This window comes from Phocoena sinus, chromosome 5, assembly GCF_008692025.1.
Source record: "Phocoena sinus isolate mPhoSin1 chromosome 5, mPhoSin1.pri, whole genome shotgun sequence".
In the NCBI taxonomy this organism is placed as follows: Eukaryota; Metazoa; Chordata; class Mammalia; order Artiodactyla; family Phocoenidae; genus Phocoena; species Phocoena sinus.
In genome coordinates, this window is record NC_045767.1 from 32,352,974 (window position 1) to 32,370,885 (window position 17,912).

The 17,912-nt window shown below is 40.2% G+C and overlaps 1 protein-coding gene across 1 annotated transcript in view; it reads left to right on the forward strand.

Annotated features, from left to right (window-relative positions):
- PAPSS1 (3'-phosphoadenosine 5'-phosphosulfate synthase 1) overlaps positions 1-17,912 on the forward strand; it is a 109,859-nt gene that overhangs the window by 83,872 nt on the left and 8,075 nt on the right. Inside the window, 1 exon segment of the mRNA XM_032632852.1 lies at positions 10,273-10,502. Within this exon segment, the coding sequence (XP_032488743.1) occupies positions 10,273-10,502 (230 nt within the window).

The following is a 17,912-nucleotide window of genomic DNA, read 5'->3' on the forward strand; positions in this document are numbered from 1 at the left end:
TTCTGGTAAGCAGTTGCGGATCTTTATCACCAAAACATTTAGAGTCTGTTGATTTATTTAAAAAATAATTTGGGGATTCCTATAGTCTGTTTTATATACTTTTAGCTTATATGTGTCTTAAGAACTGAAATTACTAACTTAATTCAGAAACATTAGATTTTACAGGTGTTTTAGGATGCTTTTCCTGGGGGAGTGGGAAACCCTGTTTTTCTCCTGACTTTTCTGTAGATTTCCAACTCAGAATCTCTTTCTGCCTGTTTCTTACTCAGGCAGCATCAAGTTCAGATACTGTGTTTTAGTTTGGCTTTTCACTTTTTTCTGCAATTGTAATCTATGCTGTTTCTTCCTTAAATGTAGTACTAACTTGTGTTTCCTGTCCTGCTCTGACGTCCTGTGTTGTAGGGCGTGACGCAGTGTAAGTGGCTCAATAAGAGTAGGTATGCATGGACTTTGGGGTCGGAAAGACCCAGTTCAAATATTCCGTCTCTTAGTCGTTCGTTTTGCAGCTTTGAATGTGTTATTGAAAGTTTTCTTATTTGTGAAACAGAAATATTATCTTACTGATTTGCTCTAAACATTAAATGAGGTATTTATAAAACACTTTGTTTTCATATTAGGAAGAACTCAGTAACTGGTACCTATTTTTTTCTTCTCTCACCCCTGTAAGGGATATCATGAAATGCTTTCCAATGACACACCACCATGGTTGCCTTCCTTTGCTTCCTTAATAATCAGTGAGCGGGTGGAGAGACAGAAGATTATCAAGGACTTTTGGCTTTTTTTTTTTTTTTTTTGCGGTACGCGGGCCTCTCACTGTTGTGGCCTCTCCCGTTGCGGAGCACAGGCTCCGGACATGCAGGCTCAGCGGCCATGGCTCACGGGCCCAGCCACTCCGCGGCATGTGGGATCTTCCCGGACCAGCGCACGAACCCGCGTCCCCTGCATCGGCTCAACCACTGTGCCGCCAGGGCAGCCCTGGCTTTTTTTAAAAATTTATTTTGTTTATTTTTGGCTGCGTTGGGTCTTCTTGCTTCTCACGGGCTTTCTCTAGTTACAGCGAGCGAGGGCTACTCTTCATTGCAGTGCACAGGCTTCTCATTGTGGTGGCTTCTCTTGTTGCAGAGCACGGGCTCTAGGCACGCGGGCTTAGTAGTTGTGGCTCGATGGCTCTAGAGCGCAGGCTCAGTAGTTGTGGCACACAGGCTTAGTTGCTCCAGGGCATGTGGGATCTTCCCGGACCAGGGCTCGAACACGTGTCCCCTGCGTTGGCAGGCAGACTCTCAACCACTGCACCACCAGGGAAGCCCCTTGGCTTTTATCAAAAGCAAATTTTGTGGTCCCTGTGCTTGGGAGGCAGGAAGAGGGAGGAGGATACTGGATTTGCTCTGTATCCCATGATCCTCTTCACACCTGCTGGGGGCCTGGGCTCAGCCAGGGCAAGGTAATTTACAAGAATAAAATCAGTTTGGTTGCTGATGGTTCTGAGCAAATACTTCTCTTACATTTGAATTGTGTTATTTTGAATCCTAAGACAGCTGAGGTTTATCCTTGAAGGTAAAGGAAATCTTTGGGAAAGTCTGTATTTTGTGAGGAATCAGGCCTCAGATTCCTGGCGTGCAGACTGAAGGGTTTGGATTCCACAATCTAAATTCCCTTTCAACTCTTAAAATTCTCTGATGGGAGTAATTATAAGGTGTGTCTAATTCTCTCCTACAAGCTGGAGAATGGAATGTCTAAGTAGATTTCATAATTTTTGCAAATCAGAAATGTGACTCTCATGACGACTGAATACTGTTCAGTGCCTGTACAGAGGGATGGAAATTCTAGAAGCATTTAGAATACTTAGCTGTACAAAGATTGAAAGTCATAAGTACCCAGAATCTACATGATGGGAAGGATGAACCTTGTCTTTCATTTGCCTCTCTTGATTTTCCCAGTCAACTTGAAGAGTTTAAAATGGTTCCTACCATTGAGAAATCAAGAGGCAGACCATTAAGATTTGGGAATTTCAAGAAAATAGGTTAATACTAAAGTGATGTGATAACGTACAACCAAGTATTTTAATGTGAAATTCATGAGATGAAGATACAGATTTTCTTACCCAACAAAAATAGATAATTGACCTTCTAAAGAATTTTTGTACATTAAAACAAGTACATTTTTGATGATTTAGAAAAAACAAATTTGCACATTTACAAAAAAAAAAAGGTCCCTGTGCCTGAAGTTCTTTCATAAACCAGTTGAGTATATGAGTTTGGGTTTATGGAATGTTGACTTTAATAAAATTCATTACACTTGAAGAAAATTTTGATGTGAAATGTATAAAGAAATAGGTTATTTAAGTGGGGACTTAAATAACTGTTCTATTTATTATCTTCAGTATTTTTAATTAAACAAAATTGAAAATATTACATACTTAACCAGGCTTCTAGGACAGTGGAATTTCTCCATTGTGGGGTACGAAGAAGATGGTGTAGTACTAGTGGTGTTGTATGTAAGTGTATAGTCCAGTTTTATAATTTTATAATGTAATATTTTAAATATGGAAAGTAATTAATTTTTCTCTCAGAAACTACTGAAAATAAAATTTACCAAAATCCTTGCTAGGTTTGCAAGTAGAGAGGTAAATGATAGGTACTATTTTCTAATGGAGTCAGGGAGCAAATGAGACTTTTATGTTTATAAAAAGGGGCGTGAATTAAAAATGGGGGAGAGACACACTCCGAGGTAATATGCCATAGTGGGATGATTCAGGAACAGTTCTAATTCTAAAGAATTTACATTATAAATATTATGTGTATGGAGATGGGTAATTTAGGTTTCTATATATCAATGATTTTTGGTTTGTTAGTCGCACAATATCTTTTTTTTTAAGAATATTTATTTTTAATTAATTTTATTTGTTTATTTTTGGCTGCGTTGGGTCTTCGTTGCTGTGCGCGGGCTTTTCTCTAGTTGCAGCAAGTGAGGGCTACTCTCCATTGCGGTGCGCAGGCTTCTCATTGCGGTGGCTTCTCTTGTTGTGGAGCACGGGCTCTAGGCACGCGGGCTTCAGTAGTTGTGGCACATAGGCTCAGTAGTTGTGGCTCGTGGGCTCTAGAGTGCAGGCTCAGTAGTTGTGGCGCACGGGCTTAGTTGCTCCGCGACATGTGGGATCTTCCCAGACCAGGGCTTGAACCCGTGTCCCCTGCACTGGCAGGCGGATTCTTAACCACTGTGCCACCAGGGAAGTCCTGCACAATATCTTAATCTATGATGGCTGGCAGGGAGAAGCCGTTATAGGATTTGCATAGATCAATCTCATTTCTTTAAGAGTTGATTATAATTTGAATCATGAACTACTCCCCTGTTAGCACTATTGGGTAGCAGAACTTAATTCTTACTTCTGTTACATTGTGGAAGTTAAGTAAAGAGTCAAGTAAACATTAGCTGCAAAAATGTATTTGGGGAGGAAATTCTGAAACAAATATTGATTTATTTCTATGACTTATTCTGAGTAGTCATTATTCTGGCATCCATTTTATTTTATTTTACTATAGTTGATTTACAATATTGTGTTAATTTCAGGTGTTCAGCTTCAGATTCTTTCCCATTATAGGTTATTACAAGATATTGAATATAGTTCCCTGTGCTATGCCGTAAATCCTTGTTGTTTATTTTATACGTAGTCATGTGTATCTGTTAATCCCATACAGTACTCCTAATTTATCCCTCCCCCTCCCTTTTCCTCTTTGGTAACCATAAGTTTATTTTCTGTGTCTGTGAGTCTGTTTCTGTTTTGTAAATAAGTTTATTTGTATCATTTTTTTAGGTTCCACATATAAGTGATATAAAATATTTGTCTTTCTCTGACTTCACTTAGTATGATAATCTCTAAGTCCATCCATGTTGCTACAAATGGCAGTATTTCGTTTTTTTGTCACTGAGTAATATTCCATTGTATAAATATACCTGTTGAGCTGAGAAGGCAGAGATTGGCTTTTAGGGCTGCTGGAGCAGCTGAGACTTGCAGTATAGAGCTAAGGCAGCAGAAGACTGTGAGGGTGTTCCCCATGGTTCCTTGGACTGCATTCGTGCAGGGCAAGACTCTGAGGCCTGGTGGAGAGTGGCTGCAGTAAGTTTGAGAGTGGATTGAAGACACCAGAAGTTATTCATTGTTGGAAGATGACATTCCAGCTCAGCTGGCGTGGAGAAACCTTGCTAACACCCTTGGCATTCAACTAAGACATCAGAAACACATGCTTTAGGAACAAAGACCACACCCTAGAGAAACAGTGTATCAATTTGGGTACAGTCAGGAGGTGGGAAATCGCACAGAATTGGACGGGAAGTTTAAAGAATTGTTAAGCTTTAATAGAGAAGTAACTATAAAAATGTAGAATGAACTCTAAAGGGTGTCCTGGGGCTGAGGGAGATTACCAAAGGAAAAACAGATACACTTGGAAAAGGGATCCTCTCCCCAAAGCTGGGCTTCAGATCTCATTGGAAAAGGTATGGTTTCATCCCACTGGATGGTGAAGTTCAGTGGATTGCCTGGACCGCACTGGTTCACAGATGCCACATAGCAGGGAACAGCCCTCTGGTTCACAAGCTAGCTGAGGCTAAGAGACTGGGCTCACTGGGGGTCAGGGCATTGGGAGGTGGCTTGCTGCCAGATCGGTGCACAGTGTGGTACCCATGTTGGAATTAATGCAGGAAACAACCCTCTGAGGCACAGGTGAGCACAGGGTGGTGAGTGAGTGAGCAGAGGGAGTCTGGGAGCTGCTGGTGGTAGGCTTGGAGCACACTGGTGTTTGCATTAGGAGGGCTGCAGCAAGGTGGTCACTGGACTCAGGCTAGGGCTCTGAGGTTGTTGAAGGATTGTGCACTTTGAGTTTGCTGCTGGACCAGACTGCCGCCAACTATCCCCATACTCAGGTACCACTACACACCCTTCCTTCTACAATGTCCCTCTACTGATAAAACTTAACATTTTGCTCACTGTGAAGGGGAAATGCTTAGTTTTCAATCCGTTATCTCAGAGCAAATACTGATGGTGAATTTGGATTTGAAAGGCAGTGGGTTGATAATTGGCCCAAAAAGCTAGACTGGACCTGCCCAACAAGGTTTAAAACTGAGCCTCAAAAAGATAAGGAGAGGTGCCAGTAAATTACCTGCCTGCTAGAATCAGGCTCTTAACATTCTAAAGGAAAAAAGCACCATTCAGACTCCTTAAAACAAGTCATTCGGGCTTCCCGGGTGGCGCAGTGGTTGAGAGTCCTCCTGCCGATGCAGGGGACACAGGTTCGTGCTCCGGTCCGGGAAGATCCCACATGCCACAGAGCGGCTGGGCCCGTGAGCCATGGCCGCTGAGTCTGTGCGTCCGGAGCCTGTGCTCCGCAACGGGAGAGTCCACAACAGTGGGAGACCCGCGTACCGCAAAAAAAAAAAAAAATTCAAAGGAAAGCACAATTAAGCACATAGTAGTCAATCTGCTGAAAATTTATGATAAAGAGAGGAACCTTAAAAGTAGAGGGATGGGGAAGGTGAGAGGAAGAGGGAACAATAGGGAAATAATAGGAATGATGGCTGACTTCTCAAGAGCATTATGAATTAGAAGCAACGGAGTAACATTTTTAAGCGAGAAAAGAAGTAAAAACAAATCTGTAATCTAGAATTCTGTATTCAAGCAAAAATAAAGGTGAAGTAAAGACATTTCAGATAAATAAAAGTTGAGAATTTTATTAGGGAGGAAAAGTTTTTCAGAACCCTCCAGCAGACTTCCCAAGAGATTCTATTATTTGCTTAGATGCTCATGCTGTAGGGCTGTATGTCAAGGGAAGGCTGAAAAGCAAGGACCCGACATTTTCATCATTTAGGGTGCCGTTTCTGTCATCAAGGAATAGCGAGATCAGGGCAAAGAGAAATCAGTTGTTGTGGAGGCAACTAGCAGTCTTTGCCACCTTTGAATTAAATTACTTTTATAATCAGAAAAAGAATGACAAAGCTATTTGTTATTTGCTACACAGGTGCAAGTAAAGCCAAAAATAAGTCATTTGTTGTTCAGTTGGCCATTTACGGATTCTTAGAGGGGCTTATAGGAAACTTTTAGGTATCATCTTATGTTCCTTCTTCACTGTGCATTCAGTTTCCCGATAATGATGCTAGCCACTGGGCATGAAAAGATAAATAATACATCTTGACCTCAGTCTGCTGGGTAGATAGATAGCTCTTACTGATTTTTAGCAGCCGTCTTCTGGGTAGTATGTCACCTTTAGAGAGTGAATGAATTTTCTTTAGAAACACTGGTTAGGAAGCAATTAATTCAACTGTGATTGTCAGAAAATACTTTACAGAATAATACTAACAGCAGCAATATTTGTGACTGTCCTGTATTGAGGGCCGGGTGGTGTCCTGAATATTTTCAAAACTCCCAGCAATCTTTTGCATTAAGTGTTATCATTCTCATTTTTATAAACTGGGAAACTGAGGCTTATATAAGGAAGTTGCCTAAGGGCATTCCATCACCAAGGGGCAAAGCTAGGATTCAAATCTAGGACAACCTGACGCTAAATATAAAGCCTGTATTCTTAACCAGATACTGATGGCTGTGGGCTGACTTGCATTCTCTAGATGAAAACATATTACCTGTTCAGTAGGTTGTAACTTGACTCACACTAGGCATTCTTGGAAGAGTTACGTGTGATTTGCCTATTCATGGCTGTTAAAATTTAAAAAGTATTCTCATAAGGGAACCATTCACTAAAATGTATATTGAAATCATTCAGGTCACCTGCAGGAGAATGCTGACTCCGTGTTTGTTGTGTTTACATTTAATTTACTCATATACCTTCTAAAAGAAGTCAGAGAAGCAGTTTAAATTTCTGGCAATTTTACAAGACAGAATTAGCACTGGCCCCTGTCACCAATATGCTTTTGAAAAATATTCCTAGTTTAATGGCCATTTGGCCCTTGAATGATTTAAGCATCCAGACATAAATACTTAATGAGAAAAGTAAGTTCACCTAAATTCAGAAAACTTAGACTGCCCTTTTAATTTAACTATGTAAGCAGTAGCTATTTTTCCTGAGGCAGAAAAGATTTTCCATTTAAGTGGAGTTGCAGAGTAGTTAATTGATGATTTGGTTCTGACTGACCCCTTGATAAAAATTCTGAGTGTGAACTAGCAAAGGTCTCCTGTGGGTCTATTGTGAAGGGGCAGAGGGGAATGAGCCGAAATTTCATGAAGAGCTGAATCTGGGATGGGTGGGCGTATGTGGGGAACAGAGCAGCGTGCTTTGCCATCTTGTTCATACAGAACTGTTGCAGCTCAATGCAAGCAGAAGTAATACTGTAGTAGGAAAATAGGTAGTTTATTATAGGGCCTTAGGGTCCTTTCTATTTAGTTGGCTTATGGGGAAAGCAAACTAGGATAGCACTCTGGAGGCTTTTTAATGGTCTGTGTTTGGAAGTGGCACACATCACTTGGGCTCTCATTCCTTCCACCAGAACTCAGCCATATGGCCACACTGCAAGGGAGACTGAGAATTGTATTAAACTGTGTGTTCAGGAAGAAGAAGGATGGTACAAGGTACATAGAAACACAGGTATACGGAAAACTAAGCAAGTGGAAGAAAATCAAGACAATTATTAACTCTAGGAAAAGCAAACAGTTGTACAAGGAGAGGAATAAAATAAAGATGATAACAGCTAACATTTGTTGTGTACTTACTTGATGCCAGGTACTATTCAAAGTCCTCACATGTTTCATGTGTTAATTTTCTTAAAAATTGAATGCGATAAATATTATTGTAATTCCCATCTTACAGATGAATGTTTATTTCACCAAAGTATTGGTAGCACTGTATTTCTTAGATAAAATGGATAGGGAATGAGATAGTGGAGTAAAAGCCAAATATCTTCTTCTTCTCTTTTTAAAAAAAATGTATTTATTTATTTATTTATGGCTATGTTGGGTCTTCATTGCTGCTCACGGGCTTTCTCTAGTTGCGGCAAGCAGGGGCTACTCTTCATTGCGGTGCGTGTGCTTCTCATTGCAGTGGCTTCTCTTGTTGCAGAGAACGGGCTCTAGGTATGCTGGCCTCAGTAGTTGTGGCTTGTGGGCTCTAGAGCACAGGCCTCAGTAGTTGTGACGCACGGGCATAGTTGCTCCATGGCATGTGGGATCTTTCCGGACCAGGGCTCGAACCCACGTCCCCTGCATCGGCAGGCGGACTCTCAACCACTGCGCCACCAGGGAAGCCCGGCAGGCGGATTCTTAACCACTGCGCCATCAGGGAAGTCCCATATCTTCTTTTACAGTAGGAAATATAAGTAATGTGGGAATAATGGCTATGTTACAGTTGATCCTTGAACAACACCGATTTGAACTGTGCGGGTCCACTGATACGCAGGTTTTTTTCAGTAAATATCTACGGTACTACATAGTGTTTGGGTGATTGAATCCATGGATGCAGAACCTTGGGTGCAGAGGGCTGACTGTGAGACATGAGCACCCACAGATACCGAGGATGACAGTGTATAATATCTAAAATTAAACAATCAAGATGCAGCAGTGTACACATGCTGCTTAGAAATACAGAGGTAAGGACTTCCCTGGTGGTCCAGTGGTTAAGACTCCGCACTCGCAATGCATGGGGCCTGGGTTCAATCCCTGGTCAGGGAACGAGAGCCTGCGTGCCCCAACTGAAGATCCCGCGTGCCGCAGCTAAGACCCGGTGCACCCAAATAAAGAAATAAATATTTAAAAGAAAAAGAAATACAGAGGTAAGTATCTGTAGAAACAACTAAAAAAGTTGAAACTCCTCAGGGTGACCAATTCAAGCATAGGGTATGGGATTGCCCCTGTGCTCTTGCACTTTCTGAACTATGTTAATAAAAATAAAGTACTTGGTATAAGAGAAACTGTCAAGAGAAATAAAATGAAAGTGATGTGTAGTGGTCATCATTTATACCTCTTTTCACACAGAACTGAGATGGTTTTGTAAATCACTAAATAATGGAGCCATACACTGAAAGGGAGCTAAGACCAAGTTTGTAGACCTGGGTTTGTCCTACACTCTATTGGCCGAGTCACTTAACCTTTGAGGGTTTACTTCCTTGGAGTTTTAATGAGAACGATGGTCTCTTAGTTACTTTAACTTCTAACGTTCTATAGTTCTAGGTGTTAGACTAACTAATTTTTGTTTTTAAACAGTATTAATGTGAAAGTATAGGCTACAGAGGTAGCTTTGGATGCAGCATGGCTGTTTAGTCACGACCAACACCTTGTTTTATTCTTACCTAGTATCTTAGGTAGTAATCATTTAGGTGACAGGATTTTCTCAGTACCGGTTTATGTAAATATTCATATAACTTAAATAATTTTCATCCAATTTTTTTTAACCTATTAAAATATAACATAGAGAAAAGTACATACATCACAGTGTACACACAGCTCAGTGAACTCTTACAGTGAGCGTACTCTGATTACCAGCACCCGGATTGGATCCTGGGTCAAGAAACAACATTACCAGGGACTCCTAGAACTAACATCGAAGTGGTTTAGGTACAAGCTTTGATTTCCAAGGTTGGTCACAGTATTCAAACTTTCAGTTATAAGATGAGTAAGTTCTGAGGATCTGTTGTACAGCATGGTGTTTGCGGTTAATAATACTGTATTGCATACTTGAGATTTGCTAAGAGAGTAGATCTTAAGTGCTCTCACCATAGGCACAAAATGGTAACTGTGCCGTAGTGAATGTGTTCATTAACTTGATTGTGGTATTTCACGATGTATATGTATATCAAATCATTGCGTTGTAGGCTTTAAATATAAACAGGTTTATTTGTCAATTATACTCAGTAAAGCTGCGGAGAAAAAAAGAACATTATCGTTACCACAGAAGCCCCTTTCAGTTGCCTGTCTCAGAGGATCAACCACTAGCCTGATTTCTAACCAACATATTAGATTTTGAACTATATATGAATGACATCTAGTAGTTGTATGAAATCCTACACATAGACACAGATGTACATTCACATATCTCTTACCGGTAAAACAAATATATAGATACGTGTACGTAAACATCCATACCACATATACTTTTAGATTTTTTGGAAGGCGAGGGGTTGCCAGTTTTGTTTCTCGCTTCCCAAAGTGAACATTTTAATCTGTTGAGATTTCCTACTGATACTGACTGTATAAGAAGTATATGCATTTATTATCCACTTACTACTCCTAAGTACCGGTCATAAAATCATGGTTATCTAATAAGAAAATTTTTGTTCTAGGTCCAGTGGCATTGCAGAGCACGGATGGTTGCAGGAGCCAACTTTTACATCGTTGGACGAGACCCTGCTGGCATGCCTCATCCAGAAACAGGGAAGGGTCTCTATGAGCCAACTCATGGCGCCAAAGTGCTGACCATGGCCCCTGGCCTAATCACCTTGGAAATAGTTCCCTTTCGAGTTGCGGCTTATAACAAGAAAAAGAAGCAGATGGACTACTATGACTCTGAGCAGTAAGCTTTACAGTCTCTGCACGAATCTGTGAAACACTTTGTGCTCTAAGCTGCTCCGAGGGCTTTAACGCATTGTCTCACCTTTACTATAACTTATCAGTGACAAGCTTTGTTGTACCCATTTCAGAGAAAGGCAAACCAGGGAAACGAATTTCTCAATATTTCAGAAGTTAGAAGTAGAAATAAAAATTGAATCTGGTTTCATGGTTCGTGATCTCAGGAATTTTGTTGTGAAGTGTTTAAGGGCAGTAATGACATTTCTGTCTGCCATATTACTGAGCATATAGAAGTGCTTAGGACTTAGTACCAAGGCCTAGTGATGATTTTGCTGGTAAGCCCAGGGGATCTATGTAATGCGAGTGAGTTCAACTAATATTTGTATAATCGTTGGGTGAACAGGCACTGTCATAATTGCTTTACAGGTATTAATACCTGTAATTAATACCCCATAATAATCCTGTGCAGTAGGTGCAATTATTATCCCCCTTTTGTAGGTTGGTAGTAAGCTGAGGGCTACAAAGTTCAAATAACTTGCATAAGGTCACAGAGCCAGTAAATGGCAGCTCAGCACTTGAACTCCAGCAGTATGGCTCCAGAGCCTATGCTCTTGACCACTAAGAGTGCAACTTCTTTCTTCAAAGATCTTAGAAGGAGCAAAAAAATAACCTTTTAATACAAATTATTGGTAGTATTGAGCATGCATCTATCTTCCTTTGACTGACAAACTTTTATTGCTATCTATAGATAATATCGGTATGGACATACCTCAGAGATACTGTGGGTTCGGTTTCAGACCACTGTAATTAAAGCAAGTATCTCACTCAAGCAAGTCAGGCAAATATATTGATTTCCTAGTACATATACAAGTTGTGTTTACACTATACTGTAGTATATTAAGTACGCAATAGCCGTATTTCGAAAAAAACAATTTACATACCTCAATTAAAAACTAATTTATTGCTAAAAAATAAACTTTATTATCTGAGCCTTCAGTGAGTTGTAATGTTTTTGCTGGTGGAGAGTCTTGCTTAGGTGTTGAGGGCTGCTGACTGATCGGATGGTGGCTGCTGAAGTGTGGGGGGCTGTGGTGATTTCTTAAAGCGGAACAGCAGTGAAGGTTCTTCCTTCCACACATGGTCTCTCGATAGCGCACAACGCTGCTTAATGGCATTTGACCTCGAGAGCTTCTTTCAAAATTGGAGTCAGTCCTCGCAGACCCTGCCGCTGCTTTTTATCAACTAAAGTTTATGTAATATTCTAAATTCTTTGTTGTCATTTAAAAATCTGTACAGCATCTTACTGGGAGTAGATTCCACCTCAGGAGACCACTTTCTTTGCTCATCCGTTAGAAGCAGCTTTTCATCCGTTTAAGTTTTATTGTGAGATTGCAGCAATTCAGTCACATCTTCAGGCTCCACTTCTGATTCTAGTTCTCTTGCTATTTCCACCACATCTGCAGATTTTTCCTCCACTGAAGCCTTGAACCCCTCCAGTCATCCATGCGTGTTGGAATCAGCTTCTTCCAAACTCCTGTGAATGTTGGTATTTTGACCACTTCCCAGGAGTCACAAATGTTCTTAATGGCATCTAGACTGACGAATCCTTTTTAGAAGGTTTTCGGTTGACTTTGCCCATGTCCATCAGAGGAGTCACTATCTATGGCAGCTATAGCCTTATGAAATGTATTTCTTAAATAAGAAGACTTGAAAGTGGAAATTAGTCCTTTATCCACAGGCTACAGAATGGATGTTGTGGTAGCAGGCATGAAAATAGCATTAATCTCGCTGTACATCTTAATCAGAGCTCTTCGGTGACCAGGTGCATTGTCAGTGAGTCGTCATATTTTGAAAAGAATCTTTTTTTCTGAGCAGTATGTCTCAACAGTGGGCTTAAAATATTCAGTAAACCGTGTTGTAAACAGATGTGCTGTCATCCAGGCTTTGTTGTTCCATTTATAGAGCACAGGCAGAGCAGATCTAGCATCATTCTTGATGACAGTAGGATTTTTGGAATGGTAAACGAACATTGGCTTCAACTTAAAGTCACCAGCTGCATTAGAGAGGCCAAAGGACAAGAGAGCCTGTCCTTTGAAGCTTTGAAGCCAGGCGTTGACTTCTCTTTAGCTGTGAAAGTCCTAGGTGGCGTCATCTTCCAAGAGAAGGCTGTTCATCTGCATGGAAAATCCGTTGTTTAGTGTAGCCACCTTCATTAATGATCTGAACTGGTTCTTCTGGACAATTCACTGCGACTTCTACCCCAGCACTTGCTGCTTCACCTTGCACTTGTATGCTATGGAGACGGCTTTCCCTTAAATCTCATGAACCAACCTCTGCTGGCTTCAGACTTTTCTTCTTAAACTTCCTCACCTCTCTCAGCCTTCATAGAACTGAAGAGAGTTAGGGCCCTAGGCTTTGGCTTAAAGGAAGGTCATAGCTGGTTTGATCATCTGTGCAGACCAGTAAAACTTTCTCCATATCAGCAATAAGGCTTGTTTTGCTTTTCTGTCATTCATGCGTTCACTGGAGCAGCACTTTTAATTTCCTTCAAGAACTTCTCCTTTGCACTCACAGCTTGGCTGTTTGGCACAAGAAGCCTAGCTTTCAGCCTGTCTTGCTTTTCAACATGCCTTCCTCACTAACAAGCTTAATCATTTCTAGCTTTTGATTTGAAGTGAGACATGTGCAATTCTTCCTTTGATTTGAAAACTTAGAGGCCATTGTAGGGTTATTCACTGACCTAGTTTCAATATTGTTGTGTCTCAGGGAATAGGGAGGCCCAAGGAGAGGGCGAGAGACTGGGGAACTGCCAGTTGGTGGAGCAGTCAGAACACACACATTTATTGATCAAGTTCACCATCTTATACGGGCGTGGTTCACGGCGCTCCAAAACCATTGCAGTAGTAACATCCAAGATTATAGATCACCAAATATAATAATAATGAAAAAGTTCGAAATATTGTGAGAATTACCAAACTATGACACAGAGACATGAAGTGAGCAAATGCTGTTGGAAAAATGACGCTAACAGACTTGCTTGATGCAGGGTTGCCACAAACCTTCAATATGTGAAAAGTGCTACAAAATGAAGTGCAATAAATGAGATAGGCCTGCAGGTAGTACACTCTGTAAATTTAGAGTGGCAGTGTGAGGCTCTAGAATCAGAAGGTACGAGTGCTAGCCCTGTGCTTCCTGCGTGACTTGAGGTTCCTGTGTCACCTCTGGCCTTGTTTCTTCCTCTCTACAATGATGGCAGTGGAGGAGCTGATTCCCTTCTAGCTCAAAATCTGTAGTCATTTCTGGGAATCGTAGCTCCTAGTTATTTTTACATTAGTAGGTGCTTCATGCTTCGTTGATTGATGCTTATTTAGTACAAATTACATCTGCTTATTTAGTACCCCTGCTTTTTTAGTATAAATTGCAATTCATGTTCAGTAAGTAGTTGTCTCTCAGTATCTGGGGGTGGGGGGATCGGTTCCAGGACCCCCCACAGGTAACAAAATCTGCAGATGCTCGAGTCCCTTATATAAAATGGTGTATAGTATTTGTATGTAACCTACACACATCCTCCTCTCTACTTTAAATTACCTCTAGAGTACTTACAATATCTAATACAGTATAAATGCTGTGTAAATTGTAAATGCTATGTAAGTAGTTGCCTGCCCATGATAAATTCAAGTTTTATCTTTGGCCTTTTGTGTTTTTGTGGCATCAGTTGTGCTTTTTCCTCATTCGTTTCTTATTTTGTTTATTTGGGTCCTCTCTCTTTACTTCTTGGTGAGCCCGGCTAGAGGTTTGTTGATTTTGTTTACCCTTTCAAAAAACCCGCTCTTGGTTTTTACAGATTTATATTTTGGAACTTTCTGGAATTCGCCCCTTACCTCCAGATGTTTTCAATCAGAGGTTGATTGAATCCTTGGATGTGGAAACCATGGATATAGAGGGTTGGCTCTATTTTTAATTTATGTTTTATCAGTTCACCTCTACTGGCAGGTGCTAATTAAAAACTGACTGAGTCTAATAACTTCTAATCTGAGAGCGCTCATCCTTTTTCCCTTAATACTGTTCAGTTGACTGCGCATTCAGGAATAACGCTGATCCTAACCCTGTGTCCTCATTTGTTGTAGCCTTTTTTGTAATGGTGCAGACAAGAAGGAAAAAGAAACTTTTTAAAAATCAGCACATTCTCGTTTCTGAAAGGGACATAAAATGTGGTGTCATTTAATTAAATGATAAGTTATCTGGATAAAGAAACTACTGTTAACAATGGAGTTTGAGGCATTTGTTGGCTTCTCGTTTAATGATAATAATTCTGGAGAAAATGCGTAATTTTAGATGATAGCAGTCTTCTCTGAGTGATGGACTGTAGCAATATACAGGAAAACTTTATGAGTCAATGAACAGAAAGGCTTATTGGATAGCTGGTTTGGGGAAATATGAAAGAACTCCTGACTGTTCCCAATAGCCTTGGTGTGGCCACTCGAGACTGTTATTTTCTGAAGATCCAAGTTGTGGCCCAGGTTATAGTATACTTCAGAACCACACCATGAGAAGAATTTGCAATAAACCAGAATATTTCTACCCTTGTACAAAATCAGGGTTTGCCAATACCTAGAAATAGCTCTAAATCGTGGCGTGTTTTGTTTTGCCCTAAAAATAAATGTGTTTATGTATGTCTATATATGTATACTTATATACATACATACACACATTCTACAATTTCACTGTCTAAAAAAAAGTGTAGCTATAAAAGTGATGGGCTGAGAGCTGTAAATGGACTTTTTCTACCAAAGAGATGCCTTACAAGCTTAGAGAAAATTTCTTTAAAGAAAAAGCAATTAGAGTAAACCTTGAACTATATTACTGCAAAAGGTGATTGAAAGTACAAATTAAATGTTAAGGAAAATAAAAAAGTTTCAAATATAGGTCTGTCCTTCTGTGGTTCAAAATATGTAGGGCCACCATCAGAGATTTTAATTTCCTTAGTCTGGAGAGAGGATTACCCGTTGACAGTTCTTTTGAAAGCCTCCCCCCCCACACCCCGCCCCACAGAGGGTAGCCTTGCCTTCCTACAAATCTGTAGACTGTATAGTGTCAGAGATGGAATCCTGGGCAGGGCAACCCTTCACTTCTCACCCAGCATGCAATTTATTTGTATACTTTGTGTACAAGATGTTTGAGCATAACCTTGTTCTGAAAGTAACAATCACTTACAGAGTGAGGGGTGAGAAATAGAATTGTTCTGCTAGTGGCCAAATGCTTAAAACTTAGGTGAGTTTCCATTTTGATGAGTTAAGGAAGCAAAACTAAATAGAGTTGAGCTTTTCTTTTACACTTCTTGTGCCGCTGTGTTTCCTTCCTGTGGTTTCTTTGCGTGATCAGCTGATTTAATCACACACAGGATCCTAGAACCCATCTGTATGTAGCTGAATGATGTGCTGGGAAGCCCTTGATAACTTGCATGTTTTGTTAAATCTGTGTAATATTTCTTTAAGTCTCTCTTTTAATCATTCAAAAGCTAAATAATTGCATCAGTTCTCATAAGATTTTCCAGTGATGAATTCTATATTAGTTGCATAACTGGCGCATTTTCTTGGAATTTTTTTTGAGTTACCAAATCTTTATAAATTGTAACTTGGGAAGCTTTAAAACGGCCTTAGTTTTCTAATTTTTTATATTTATGTTTAGATATAATTAAGTTGATGGCGTGTGTTGGAAAGTGATTAAAATTTTGTGGAAAGGCGATAGTCTTTGATGTAGTGAGAAAACACAGTTATTAATTATGCACATATGAGGTTGTCTTATGTTTGATTAATGGATGTTATTCAATGCCAGATTTTATGTAATTAATGATTTTGTAGCTTTTGATTTGATTAAATACCAGTGTAAGGCAAGGCTTAGGGAGAAAGAAACAAACTTCATCAAGATTACAGGCAAGATATTGATAAGAATTATGATAAAAATCATCTGTTTATACTTAGGAAGTTAAGTAGGTTCATATTAGCTGTAATAATGACTCAAGGAAATTTAGTTTTAGGAGTACAAGATTAAAGCCCATTCTTTCAGATATTACAAACTTTTAGAGATAATTCAGCTATTTCTATTTTTTTCTCCTTTATGCAGTAAATCTTCTTTGTATTTGGATAGATAAATGCAAAATTTTGGTTGAGATTATTGAAGTAGCACCTCACCAAAAAGAGAGTGCACATGAGTGAGAGTGCCTTGTGGAAATGGGCCAGTGAAGGGACAGGTGGACATAAATGTTTGCTGTCTGGTTATTTCCATGTTATCAGTAGAGTACTTCTTTCATACTTTTTAATGCTAGAGTATACCTTAAATCATGTACTATTAGTGTCTTTTTTTTTTTTTTTTGCGTCGTGTGGGCCTCTCACTGTTGTGGCCTCTCCCATTGCAGAGCACAGGCTCCGGACACGCAGCCTCAGCGGCCATGGTTCATGGGCCCAGCCGCTCCGTGGCATGTGGAATCTTCCTGGACTGGGGCACGAACCCGTGTCCCCTGCATGGGCAGGCGGACTCTCAACCACTGCGCCACCAGGGAAGCAGTATTAGTGTCATTTTTTAAAAGCATTCTACTTAGAGGCATCCTTCAAGGCTTTTCTCATATATTCTTAACTTCTTTTATTTACTTTCTACAGGAAAGCTCATTTGTTCTCGTGGTTTCTGTGTGGTGACTCTTAAAGCTATTCCTCAGTGTTTCCAAGTTGCTAATTATGTTAGTTTTCTATTGCTGTGTAACAAATTGACACAAATTTAGTGGCTTAAAACATTTCTCATTTCTTACCTCACAGTTCCTTAGGTCAGAAGTCTGGGTGGGCCAAGCTGGACTCTCTGGCCAGGCTGGGCTCTTATCTGAAGGCTCTGAAAAGAATCAACTTCCAAGATGACCCTTGTTGGCAGAATTCAGTTCCTTACGGGTTTAGGACTGAGCTCCCCATCTTCTTACTGGCTATCACAGTGCGGGGGGATTGCTCTCTGCAGCTAGAAGCCACGTTGAGAGTCTTCCTTGTGGGCCCCCTCATCTCAGCAGTAGAACCTCCCTCAGGTCAAATCCCTCTCAGGCTTCAAATCTCTGACTACTGCTGTCATCTGAGAATATTTGCTTTTAGAGAGCTTTAGTGGTTAGGTTAGGCCCACTCAGATAATTTCACTATTTTAGATCAATTGATTAGCAACTTTAATGGCATCTGCAAAATTCCTTTTGCCATATAAGGACAGATCATGGTAGTAACACCATGGGGTGAAGGTCATGAAGGCCATCTTAGAATTCTGTCTACCACGCTAATGGGTGTTTTCTGCTTAGATTTCTTGTTATTATTTAAAATGCCCAGAAGCAACTTTACCTTTCCCCTCATATATCTCCAAATCCTAAATTTCCTTAGTTACTTGTTCTCTC